The following is a 13,842-nucleotide window of genomic DNA, read 5'->3' as shown; positions in this document are numbered from 1 at the left end:
CCAGTAGATCCACATAAAACTATAAATCTGATATTAATCCCTGTTTTTGCAGGATTAGTGGAGTTACTTTTGTTAGGCAGACATTCAAATGAAAATATGAATAAATGAAGTCTCCAGCAAAAACATTTGTCTTGCCCACCACCATGGAAATGAAAATGGGGTAGTAATTTGAAAGGGAGTCCAACTTTCCTGCTTCAGTTTATCACAGCATTGTCCTGTCTTTCACAATCCACCAATGCAAAACCCCTCCAGGCTGTAGAGCAAGGTATGAGCCTCATTGTAGATTATGGATCCTGTACCAAAAGGTTTTTCCTGTAGTGCTGTTATTGGTACCAGAATTTGGCAGAAACTTTATTCTGCTCACAAGAAAATATCCTTTTTCAGCAATTTAGCTGTGGATGAAAGCCCTCCTGGTCCTGGCATTCACAGACTAAGTATATCTCTGGTCAAACCATTAGCCACTATCTCAGCTGGCATTAGGCCACTGTTTCCCAGAAACTGCCCAGTGCCTATAAAATATCTCCTGACTGCTACCATGAGAATGGGAAAACCCAGAGCAGGATTGCTTATTACTATAATCATTATAAGTTCTTCCTCCAAGCAAAATACAACTGTGGGGAAAATACAAAAAAACCACAGTAAACAAAAAAGTTTTAAAATATTTTCTTACCATGACCCTCATCACCTCCTTTTTCAGATGTCAATGACAATGTTCCATTCTTCATGTCCTCTAACTACGAGGCGTCTGTGCCAGAAGGAGCAGATGTTGGCACGTCTGTGGTTCAGGTGTTAGCTATGGACTTGGATTCTGGCCTGCATGGAGAGGTTTGACCTTAATCCAGTTCCTTTCCTCACCATACTCAAGCTGTGGTACTGTAATTAGTGAGAATGTGCAGGGTAATGAGCCACCAGCAGTTCTTACAGCACTTGTCAAGCATTTGTGTGTCTCATGGCCAGTGTGCCTCTCACGGGATGCAGGAGAGAAGATGCCAGAAGTGACCTCAGGGCCCTGCAGCTCATCCTGATCCAGCAACCATGACAAAGCACTGCTGCATGATTCTCTGGGCTGCTCCCATGACAAGACAAGTGGCTGTGGCTGCAGGACATGTTTTCAAACCCCTGCCTCTTCAGCTCATTTTTTAATTGACCATCAGTGATTATTGTCAGTTATTCACAGGCTTTTAAGTATGGTTGATTAAACACCATCACTGGTCAAACCAGCATTTGACCATCATAGTAATAATGACCCAAGCCTAGGAAAAAGCAGAATTCTGAAGGGAATTGCTCATTTTCTTTGCATTTTCCTGAGCCATTTCTAAAAATCCTACTAGCTCTTCTAGAGTGAAGAAACTCTAGCTAGTGGAGACTCTGGGAACTCTGCTGTTCTGGAACTGTCATTTTGTAGCTTCTGAAGAGCAGCCTGTGTGGTAGAACAGTTGGTGCTGCTCTGGGCATAACTTGGGAGTGGGGATGGAACTGGTGTTTTTTCAGAGAATGACTTTTATTAAAGGGAAAAATGTGAATAGCTTTCATTGGTGGAGATTTTTATTTATTCAGTCTCATTGAACAGGACCCAAATTATTAGCTTGTTTGTTTGTTTGTTTTTGCTTTGTGGGACTTTTTGTTATTGTTTTGGGTTTTTGTTTGTTCAGTTGTTTTTGTTTTGTTTGTTTGTTTGTTTGTTTTTTAAATCAGAAGCACAGTGAATTACTAGAAGCTGAGGGGACACCAGGGAAAATGCCAGTCCATACATCCTCTCTCCTTCTGTTATTCATGATCTTTCTTAACTGCTCCTACTGGCCACTGTTAGAGATTAGATACTGGGCTTGATGGGCCTTGATATCACTGGTACAGGTGTTCTTCTGTTGGAGAATTCTGCACTTTTTATATAAAAATTAACAAAAGACTTAGAAAAAATTTGTTCAGGCGATCTGTCTTTCCTCAGAATGTTGCTACTTTGCAGACACAAACAGGAGGCTACTGAGGAAGGGGGAGGTCACAGCACTTAGACATACAAATGAAAATTGAAAATGTAACCTCTTTTAATAACTTCCTTTTTAGGTTCACTACTTAATATTAAAAGATGCTAATGAGGATTATCAGTTCTTCACCATTGAACCTGAGACAGGAATTATTTACACCCAGGCATCTTTTGACAGAGAGAAAAGAGCCTCTTACTTGATTGAAGTTCAGTCTCAGGACTTATCAGAATCTGCTAGACCTGGTGTTTATGGGCAGCCCAACACAGGTAAAACTAAGAAGGAATTCTGTATTGGGCTTTTTAACTTTCATAGGCTTGGCAGTTGTGTGAGCTGTTTGGAATAATGCAGGGTATTCCACCTCTGCCATTTCTCCTCTGTGTTCCTCCTGCATGTCCTCAGACACAGCCTACGTGAGGATTTTTGTCAGCGATGTGAACGACAACGCCCCGGCATTTCCTCAGTCAGTGTATGAGGTCAGCATGGATGAGGACAGGGAGGTGGGGAGTCCTGTTGTGACAGCAACAGCAGATGATGAAGATGAGGGTGAGTGGCCCCTGCATGTCCTTTTAAGTTCTGTTCATGTTAATGTGTGTTTGTGTGTGGGGCTACTTCCTACATGGACAAACAGCTCTCTGCTCTCAGGAGACAATTCCATGTTTCAAACATTTGTAAAAGTGGGGAGAGAAATTCTGGGTGCCTATGAGTGCTGTCTTTAATTAGGTGCTCAGGTTTGTAGTGCAAAGGTTAAGTTAACTGGCAATGTCTTTGGGACAGAACGAAATCAGCCTGAATCACAACACTGCTGTAACTTTATACTCACTCTTTCCAGAGCACATGCTTGCTTTTTGCTGACTCCTGTGCTTTCAAGATCTCCCTAGGAGTCAGTTCTATTTCCCACTCTTGTAAAAAAAGCAAATTGTGTTTTTTGGTGTGTTAGTGGGTTAAATATGCTTGTGGAAGAAACTGACAAACAGTGGAAAATGTGGGATGGCATGGCCAGAAATGAAGTCAGGAAGAAAGGGAAAGTCAGACCTTCAATTTGGGCTCACCCTGACACCAGCTCTGATGGTGTGAAGCTGCCTCTACTGTGTGGTGAGACCAGATGGACAGAGCCAGTCCAACAGCCTGTACAACATGCTGACAACAGTCAGTCCTTGTCTTTGCATTTTGGTTATTTTTGTGAGCTGGTCCAGCTCAACTTGCTCAAGAGAAACAAACCTGTTGGTTAAAAGAAGGCAAGCTGGTGACAGAGCCCGGATGAGAGCCAGAGGGAGGTGTTGCTGGGAGCAGGTGAGAGCTGGCTGTTCTTTCAGTGACAGCGCTGCAAAGCCTTTTCACTTTCTAGCCATCCATATTGCTCTAGTCTTGTCATCCACAGCTGACTCACAACTTAAAAAGCCGAATGTTCTTTTTGCTCCTAACAGCTCACCTATTTAATTTAGGAAATGACTTTGTATACTGGTATGCAATTTTTTTTTTACCTTTCCAAATAAGTAAACAGGAAGCACTAAACTATTTGTTGTTGTTCCTAAAAGTTTTGCAGCAAACAAAGAGCTGTCGGTGCACAGGTGGAATGTTCGAAGATGAATTCTTGCTCAAAATAGAGGACTTCTGTTTTATTTTAGCACCACCCAGTGGTTTTAAAAAAGTTAAGGAATACTGGCATTTGAAGTGAGAGGCTTAGGAAACATTGAGTAAGAATAGCTTCTTGTATTTTCAGAGTATGTTACATTTTTATTATTGGCAAATGAATGCACAATAATTTAGAGGCACACAATCTCTCCATTATCAATCAACAAATGCTTGTCTGTGTCTGTAAATTATACTTGTAAATATAAATGCAAACCTAGCCTCCTATCTACTACACACAAAACCTTCAAATTTCATATACAGATCATTCTATGTATGTTTTTATGTTTTATCTCACACACATACACCCACATCAGTCTTGGAAAATAAGGTTTCTCTTTGATACATGTCCATTGTGCATAGCTGTATTGGGCATTTCATAGAGAGAACAGGGGCCAATTGTTTCTTTCTCTTATAGGTGCAAATGCCAAACTAAGGTATCAGATCACTTCAGGAAATGTTAAAGGGGTTTTTGATGTGGAACCTGAGATTGGAACTGTCTTCATTGCTCAGCCTCTGGATTATGAACAAGAACAACATTATGAGCTCCGGCTTGTAGCTTCTGATGGAAAATGGGAAAACCACACTCTTATCATCATCAATGTTGTCAATAAGAATGATGAAGCACCAGTCTTCACTCAGAATGAATACCAGGGCAGTGTCTTGGAGGAGCTCACTGATCTGCCAGTACTTGTCCTAAAGGTAAAGCAGTTTCCACAAAGCAGGGCAAAACCTGGCTTTGTGTTCAGTCAATCCCATCCATTCACACAAATCCAAAAAGATAGTGCATTTAGGGTGGGTGAGGCCTGGTATTAGGACTTAGCTAGCAACTTTCTGTAAATAATAGAATAAAGTAAACCTGATAATTTTTCGTGGTGGACTTGCTCTCCTCACCTACACATAAATAGCAGCTGGTTTTGATCTTAGGGTCTTTTTCAAACTGATTTCTAATTATTAGAAAATGGGATAATTTCCTTTACAAAGAAGATTTGGCACATTTTGAGTAACTCTATAAGCACAGAATGGTTGGCATGTGTACTTTATGCATGTAATGGTTAAATTTTTGCTACCAAATAAACATTACCAGGGATTGTTCTTTGACTCCAGCTCAATCATCTTCATTGTTTTGTTGTTAGAGCAGCTCTTGGTAGGTCCAACTAGAAATCTCCTAAACAATCCCTGGATGCAAATCAGGTGCTGGGAGCTCTCTCTGGCCTATGCTGATAATCAGCTTGGATGTATGGCCTGTTTTCATGGCAGTCTGTAAACTCAGAGAGAATCAGCCTTTGCTTGCCTTTGTATTCCGGCTCAAAAAATTTCACAAGAAATATTTTCTCAGCAAATTGTTATTATTTTCACTTAAATCTTCCTACAGTTTTTTCTCTTTCCAAAATAAACAGGGAAGCAGAATGTATTAGTCTGTGGAAATGTCCTGGTTTTGTTCCTCTGGGCTGTACATATTTATTGAAAGAGTACGTGAAGTACTCAAGCCAATAGATGCTTGCTGTTAAAATTCACACTGTTCATTTAGCCTGCACTGTAGCAGCTGCCATCGATAAGGGAAGTGTGATTTCCCTTTTTTTTAACATAAACACTTGCCTGCTCTGGCTTGTTCCAGGTTTCTGCAACAGATCCCGACCAAGCAGCAGATCAAGCTGCCATTAGCTACTCCCTGCACGGGCAGGGAGCCGGCAGCGAATTCAGCATCGATGAGAGCACAGGTGAGATCAGCGCACACACCAGGCTGGACCGGGAGAAGCGATCCACGTGGCGCTTCCTCGTTCTCGCCACGGATGAGGGCGGAGAGGGCCTGACTGGCTTTGCAGACGTGATCATAGAAGTGAGGGACGTGAACGACAACGCGCCCCTTTTCCTCTGTGTGTCGGATGGCTGCTTCACAGGCCACATCCCTGAGGGCTCTCCAGCTGACACTCCTATCATGGAAATGACAGCAGTGGACCTCGATGACCCCAAGGCTGGTATAAATGCTGTGCTAACATACAGTATCATTCAGAACGTCAAAAACGAAATTAATTTGAACTTGTTCTCAATTGATTCAGTTAGTGGCACCATCTCTACAGTGCTTGGGTCCCTGGACCGTGAGAAGGAAGACAAATACCTGGTGGTGGTTGAGGCCAGAGATGGAGGAGGGCTCACTGGGACAGGCACTGCCACTATTTTGGTGACTGACGTGAATGATCATGCTCCAGTCTTCCTGCAAAGGATTTACACAGCATTTGTCTCCGAGAATGCGAGTATTAACACTGAGGTGGCAGTGGTGTCTGCTGTGGACAGAGACGAGGGAGAAAATGCCATGGTGACATTCAGCATTGTTGATGGGGACAATGACCGCAAGTTCTCCATAGAGACAGATGAAGTCAACAACTGTGGGTTTATCCGACTACGCAAACGGGTCGACTTTGAGAAACCTCATGAAAGGGTATTCAACTTGACTGTGAAAGCAGAGGACATGGACTTCTTCAGCATTGCTCACTGTGTAATCTATGTGGAGGACTCAAATGATCATGCCCCTCTCTTCTATCCCCAGTTCTATGAAGTGGCTGCACTTGGGGAAGATGTACCAGTTGGCACCAAAATTATTCAGGTTTCTGCTGTTGACTTGGATTCTGGCCTGAATGGGAGGTTTTCTTTCCACCTGCTAAACAAGTCTGATCCAGGTGGCCAGTTCTCTTTGGCTAGTGATGGGTGGCTGATGGTTGCAGGATTGCTGGATTATGAGAGGGTGGCTCAGTACCAACTCATTGTGATTGCCACTGATATGGGACAGCCCCCTCTGACCGGCAGTGCCACTGTTTTGGTGACTCTGCAGGATGTAAATGACAATGGGCCAGAGTTCGAGGCACATTATAACCCAGTGGTCTGGGAAAACACAGCTTCTCCACAGGTTGTCCAAATGAATGAGACCTCCACACTGCTGTATGCCAAGGACCGGGACACTGCTGCGAACGGAGCCCCTTTCTCCTTTCGCCTCCTCGGGGATTTGGATAGCCTGACCAGCTTCAGCCTGCAGGACCTCCACAACGGCAGCGCCGTGCTCACCGCCCTGCGCACCTTTGACAGGGAGGTGCACAAGGCGTTCCACCTGCCCATCCTGATCACAGACAGCGGGATCCCGCCCATGAGCTCCACCAACATGCTGACCGTCAACATCGGGGACCAAAATGACCACCCGCATTCTGCTGGCTACATGGAGTGTCTCATTTACAGCTATGATGGTAAATCACTCCCTGATGTTTGCTTCCAAGTGTGGCACAAGGCCAAAAGAGGCAGCTTTAAGTTTTACAGGAGGACTGTATCCTGTTCTACATTAGCTGTTAGTAGAGGTGCTACTGAAGTTTGCTTAAACCCCAACAGAGCGCAGTAGGTATGTGGGGCATAGGTCTCTGGGCCACTTGATTTGTAGAAGAAAGTGAGCCAGCCTTGAAGAAGGAGCATAACTGGCTGCTTTTCTTGGCACCTTTCTGTCAAACTTGAGTAATGGTCTCTTGGTTTCAGATATAGTTTTTCAGCAGCATTAACATATCAGGGGAGAAAAAAAATTACCAAAGTTCATAATGTTGCTGAGAAATTATGAGTCTGAATGCTGAGAACCTTTTTCTCCTCAAACCTTTTTCCTTCTCCAGACTGCATTGAATTTTAATGAATACACTTATACTGAACCCATAATGTAAACTGCTGAAACATTCATCTAAGTCTTCAGCTGAAAGATGCTGTTATGGGGGAATTTTCTGTGAATGCTGGCTGCATGCAGTGTGAGAGAAGCCTTCTTTCCCTTCTTGCTTTGGCAATTAGGCAGCAGTATTCTTGTGATCTGGTGCCCCCATAATAAGCCCATCAGGAAAATAAAACACACAAGTAAAAATATTTTGGGATGCTTGCATCCATGTTGGCTCAGGGCATTCCTTCCTCTTCTACTCTGCTCTGTGTCCTATGGTTTGATAGCACATTAGATAGATTATCTGTTGTGGCACATTAGGAACTACTTCTGAGTAGATGCTGTTTATTTGTTCTGAAGCCTTGTACTGCCCATTGCATAATTACTCCAGTTCAGCTTCTTGTTAAATTGAAACCAAGTCTGTTTCTATTTGCTGAGAAACTCTGTCTGTAGCGTAAATACCAAACATTATCATTCAAGCCTGAATTCCATATTAGTTGTTACTTTCATCGGTATATTGGGTAATTTCTGAGAGGGACTATTCAAGACCTCAGATCTTTGATTAATTAAAATATAAAGGAGAGGCAGAATCAAAAGGCAACTATCACATTGTATGTTACATTCATATCCTGTGGGAATCAAACACCAGGGCATCCTGTATATTGTCTCCTGCAAAATATCCAGTGAGTGCTGCCACAGCCGCCAGAGAGGTACAGTTTCCTCTCCTTGCACTCAGTTCCTCGGTTGTCAGGGTCTGTGCTGCTCCTTGTCATAGGGTGAACTCCTGCATTTATCCTTTTTGTGTATCCTTGATTCTTTACTCAGTAGGTTTATGAATTCAGAAAACTATTTCCTTCTGAAGTAAGGAGGAACCTTTCCTTCAGAAGTAAGTTTTGGAAATCCAGAAAATACTAATTTGTCGGTTTTGCTGAGAGGATGCAAAACAAACAGAATACATGCTGCTTTCCATCTCACCCCAGTCTCACCATCTACTCAAAATAAGCCTGACCACTGTATTTTGGACATTCTCTCTATCTTGCTGTAATTTCTATCTTGCTGTAATTACTACTGCTTTTGCCTTTTATAACCCAGTCTGAATTTTGGTTCTTTGTCCTGCCAAACACCAGTCCCTGTCTAAACCACTTTCTAAGTTGGTTGAATAATGCAGATAAAGTAGTGAAAATTCTCAGAGGTGGCTTTTCTTTTTTTCATTCCCATTGCTTTTCATTGCAGTCACCTGTAGAATTAAATCTACGTAGTCATACAGCAAACATGTGACAAGCAGGGCACCATGTGGCATTTGCAAACCAGTGCATGCCTCTCGAGAACTACCACAACTGTTTTTGTAGAGGTCTTAGGCTTATGACACATGTGCTTAGACCAGAACCTGTCTGTTCTAGTACATGTGAGAGCTCTGACTGTGCACCTGTGTGCTGTGTTGTTCCAGGTATTCTTCCCACGACTGTACTGGGCCAGGTCAGTGCCCCTGATGCTGATGACTGGGATCGCAAAATCTACCAGTTTGAAGGGAAAACATCAAGGTATTTGGAGAGAAAAATGAGGGTCCATAAATTTTATGGGAAAATTGAGTGCATACAAAGTCATAGCAAGTATTTACACTGACTCTTTTTTGAAAACATGAGTACAAAAGCATTTTGTTTGTTAGACATTTCTGTGTGCAGATCTCCAAAAGCCCTTCTGAGTGTGAGGCTGCAGTAAATAACACTGCATGCCTAACCAGTCTGCTGCCCATTGCCTCATGGGCCAGAATTCTGAATTCCTGTTCGCAGTCATTCCCACAGTCTGTATCAGTGAGCTGCTACAGGAAACATACCTACTAACTTCTAAATTCCTTCATCCAAGCTCCTGGTGTTTCCATGTCACCATTGGTTTCAAGACCTTTTTAATACTAGATGTATAGACTTGGGAGTGTCTGAATTGTGACTGGAGCTGAGATGTACATGTGCCATTCAGAGGATTTGACAGAGGTGTCACTCTCAGTGAATGTATCTACACTAGCAGTTTGCACTATTTCCAAAGTTATGGCTGTTGCAGGCTTAGTCTTCCTACACAGTTAATACAGCACAGCAACAGGACAAAACCTTCATGATACACTGGTGAAGAGTCATTGGGAGCCACAGGAGACAATGTTAAAAAGTTCTGTTCTCCTCTGTTCCTTCATGAGAGAACACATCTGCTGTCTTTGATAAATAGAAAGTGGCTCAGAAAAACCACCAGTGATGATAATTAGTACTTAGCTTTTGAACTTCTCATGGCTTGTTCCTTGGCTTAACTCTTATTACAGGTACTTTATCCTTAATGATAACTCAGGTTTGCTGACTATTAAAGAAGGAACCCCCCCAGGAACATACAACATAAGAGTTAGAGTCATTGATGGAGTCTGGCCAGATGTTATCTCCACTGTAAAGGTTATAGTGAAGGAAATCAAGGATGACGCCCTCCGTAACGCTGGTTCTGTACGAATAACAGGTAAGCAATGTGCTCAAGTACGGTCTAGGTCTGCAATGTTACTGCTGTGATACTTTGAATTCTGCTTGGAATGCTTTTAGACATGGGATGAGAATTAATAGTTTTCCAGGTTAGATTTGAAAATGCATCTTTGCATGGTCCTCTGATGCTGCATGTGGAGAGGCACCTATGGAGAAAACTGACAGCAAGGAAAAGTTGTCTCATTTCTATACCAACTTTTAAAATATGCAGCAACTTATATTTCAGAAGGAAAACTTTAGTTGAACAAATGTCTGCCTGAAAATCCCCAACCTTTGCGGAAAAGTAAAATCTTCTTAAACATGTTTCTCCTTCTAAAAAATAATTTTAAAAAATTGGTAATTAATAAAAGTCTAAAAAGTTTCAGAACACACAGGTTTAGTAGAAGCAAGCATGGAAAATTTCAGAGCCTAAAAATTACAATACTCCTGACTTTGCAGTTGAGTCCATTTTCTGCAACCTTATGATTTATTCTGTGCTGCTCCTTTCTTCTATTGCTACAACAGTTGCAAGAAACAGCTGTCAAATTTTCAACTGCTGTTACAGGTATCACACCAGAGGAGTTCATATCCCAGTCCCCTGAAAAACAAAGTAAATACTACCAGATGAAGAAGCTGCTTTCAGAAATTATCTCAGTTCAACTGGAAAATGTTCACATTTTCAGTGTACTGAATAGCCCGAGTCCAATCCGAGGGGTTGATGTTTGGTTTGCAGTTTATGGCCCACCTTATTATAAAGCAGAAAAACTTAATGGCAATGTAGCAGCTTCCAGAGCCTGGGTAAGTATCCATCCTGTGTATGAAACCACAGCATCTTCTCATTGTGTCTATTCAGGTAATGACCAGTGAATGTGAACAATTAGAATGATTGGGGGAGTAGTGTGTGATAGTTTTAAATAGATAGCTTAAATCAGTAAAATCAAACAATCCTTTTGCACTTATACTAAAAGTTTCAAATACTAATGTTCTGAAAGCCAGACTCCAAATACATGTTAAGTCACCTAAGCACAATACACTTTTAGGACTGTGAACATGTTTATCCTATTAAAAAGACTGTGAAACACTGTATAAAGAATGTGTTTGGCTGTTGTCTTTCTACATGATGCTTTTAGTTCTCTAGTTTTTAGTTCTCTAGTTAGAACTCCCAAACCAGTCAAACATTTCAATGTTCTAGACTTAAAAGAGCAAAGTAATAAAAGAGCCACCCTCCAGTACAAAACCAGGTAGGAAATATGTGTTTAAAATTTTGTAAATTTCTTTTCCTTCTAGCAAAAAAACCCCCAAAACCAAACAAACAAAACAAAAAACACAAGCAAACAAAAAAAAAGAAAAAAAAAACAAACCAAAACCACCATTGAAAAGAGTTAAATTATTTGCTTTGTTGGAAACATATTGGTGCAGAGTTGTACCAACTCATACTTGCCAGGAAAGATATTTCTTCACTATCCAGTGCCAATTCCCAGTATCTTTAAGTCAGAAATTCAGATTAAAAATATAGTTTAGATGCTGTGTAAATAATGCATCAGAACCATTAGTGATAAAAAAATGATCCCCTCAGTCTAATGAATATTGACAGTATTTTGCCCTTTAAATGCTTACTCATGCTATAATTTACTTACACCAAGGCTTTGGCTTTAACAGATGCCAGACTGAGCTGCCTTTGGCTGTATAGGATGAGGTAGACATTGGAAGGAATTGGCATAGCAACCAGTTTTGCAAATAAATAAGACTTGGGCTTTTCATTGCTGTCATTGGTGAATTCAGTGGAAAAGTAAGATGAATGCAACTAATTGTTCTTCTTCAGCTGGAAAGCATTCTGGACATAAATATCACCCAGACTGGCATTGATGAGTGTGTGACTGCAGAGTGCACTCACAGCAGCGGATGCGTCAGTAAGCATGAACAGAACCATGTACCAACCATAACCACAGCTGGAAGTGTTTCACTGGTGTCTGTGACAGTCCTGAGCCATGCTGTGTGTGGCTGTGCTGCTCGGGAGAATCCTCATCTTTCCTGCTCCTCATACCAGACAAACCCTTGTCTCAATGGTGGCACATGTGTGGATACTGATTTGGGATACAGGTTGGTAAAGCTCCATAAGGTGTACAAACACAGTGCATGTAGAGCAGACTGTAAGGAGGATGAGTCAAAGCTGCAGGAACCATCACTGCATGGCTTCCCACTGTAGCAGATCTAAGCTTTGTTATGCTTCACACACAGGTCTTGCAAAAGAACCTCTATTCTCAGGTACATATATTAGGTACATATATTTTATGTTCAGCATAGTCTCCAGGAAAACCTTGGGAACATTCCAGGCTGCACCAGTTCCATTAATGCCACCCTGCAAAATGTTCTTAATTTGTGCAGCCTGCCTTAAACACTTTAATGTTGTTAAATGTTTTAATCACATCTCTTATGTCACTTAATAACCTCTTCCCCACATTTCTTGCCTTATTTGTTTCTCCAAAAATGAGATCTCATAGATAATATAGTATAAAGATGAAAAAAATTATAGGACTGTACTAGCTCAGAATTAGCCTGATCCCATTCCAGAATGTGGCTTCCAGCATGTTTTGCTTAAAAATAATCATCCCAATATAGGAAAGCAGAAACATTGGCCAATGTCTTCATAGCACCCTTAGTAGGGGTGACAGGACTCAGACTGAAGCTGCAGAAGCTCTTATCATGCTAAAGTTCTTATTGCTACTCAGGTATAATCAGACAGGGAAATTTTGCTGCCCAGAAACTCTAGGCAGGCTCTGTCACCTATCATTTGTTCAACTCTGAGGTTTCTTTGCTTTTACTCCATTTTCAGTAGTTTTGGGTGTCATCTTTTCCTGCATCCTACCCCTATAATTCTACTCTCAAAGGTACTAGCAATCTAAAGGAAACAGAAACTCAGAAATAGGAGCCCAGCTGATCTCCCTTCCTGTCCCTCTGCCCATTTCTGTTGTTTCTTTGGTTTGCCACTTAGAGGTTCTGTTACTGTCACACTGTGGCTACTTTTTTCTCAAGATTATTAAGGAAAGAACTCCAAGTGTCTCTTGTTTGATAGTGTAAAAGAAATAAACTAGCAAGTATCTTGCAATAAACGCAAAGAGGTCAAGATCTCTGACTGCCACATCCCACTTTTTCTGGGTGATATTTCCTCCCCACACCCTTCCTGCAGAGACTCCGATTGGACACAAGCTGAAATTCTTTCCCAATGAGAATAATCAACCATTGTATTAATCTCCCCAGGGAGGTGGTGGTTTACCCAACAATGGATACTACCAAGATGCTAAGCCATCTTGTCTAGATCATTCTTTTGCCAAGAAAAGTTGCACCAAATGATACTTGAGGCCCATTCCACCTGGGATTCTGTGATTCTGATTTTCCTTTGCTTTTCCTGTCAGCATTACAAAGTCTTCAGACAAGCTGATAACTAAGCCTAGTGAAAAACATGTTTTTCTTTTTTTGTGCTGAAGATGTAAGAGGTTTTCATGGGCTTTATATATTACAACAGGTCCATCATTTACTCACAGAATATCCTTGCATAGACATATTATAATTTAGGCTAACTTTATATTGTGTTTGTACAAACAAGTCAAAACATTTGCTGAAGTTTTGCTAGTGCTTTACCTGTACTATGGCCTAGGGAACATGGAGTCCTGTGTTTAATGTGGAGAGTCCTGTTCTCCGAAGAGACCTTTGCATTTTCTGTTTGTATGGTGGATATTTGCTTTTATTTTTTTTTATTAAATAGATGCAAATGTGCTGCAAATTTTCATGGACCAGACTGCCAGCAGACAAAACACAGCTTCAGAGGCCATGGTTACGCCTGGTTCCCTCCTCTTCAGCCCTGCTTTGAGAGCCGCATCTCCTTAGAGTTCATCACTGAAGTTGCTGATGGCCTTCTGTTGTACCATGGACCAGCGGCACAAGGGCAGCCTGGAGAACAGGAAAACTTCCTTGCCTTAGGTTAGCACCTTATAGATTATTTGTGTTTATGTGAAGGTGAGATTCTACTTAGTTCATAGGTTTGGGATTTTATTTTAAAAAAGGCTCA

General features: G+C 41.5%; 1 protein-coding gene across 1 annotated transcript in view; it reads left to right on the top strand.

Annotated features, from left to right (window-relative positions):
* LOC102064664 (neural-cadherin) overlaps positions 1-13,842 on the top strand; it is a 55,866-nt gene that overhangs the window by 29,944 nt on the left and 12,080 nt on the right. Inside the window, exons 14-23 of the mRNA XM_005479704.4 lie at positions 698-825; positions 2,062-2,248; positions 2,382-2,525; positions 4,030-4,313; positions 5,230-6,847; positions 8,735-8,828; positions 9,593-9,777; positions 10,342-10,574; positions 11,599-11,876; positions 13,540-13,754. Coding sequence (XP_005479761.3) covers positions 698-825; positions 2,062-2,248; positions 2,382-2,525; positions 4,030-4,313; positions 5,230-6,847; positions 8,735-8,828; positions 9,593-9,777; positions 10,342-10,574; positions 11,599-11,876; positions 13,540-13,754 — 3,366 coding nt within the window. The remainder of the gene's footprint in view (positions 1-697; positions 826-2,061; positions 2,249-2,381; positions 2,526-4,029; positions 4,314-5,229; positions 6,848-8,734; positions 8,829-9,592; positions 9,778-10,341; positions 10,575-11,598; positions 11,877-13,539; positions 13,755-13,842) is intronic.

The sequence above is a fragment of the Zonotrichia albicollis genome, chromosome 1 (genome assembly GCF_047830755.1).
Source record: "Zonotrichia albicollis isolate bZonAlb1 chromosome 1, bZonAlb1.hap1, whole genome shotgun sequence".
Lineage (NCBI taxonomy): Eukaryota > Metazoa > Chordata > Aves > Passeriformes > Passerellidae > Zonotrichia > Zonotrichia albicollis.
This window is presented reverse-complemented; position numbering and strand designations above follow the sequence as displayed.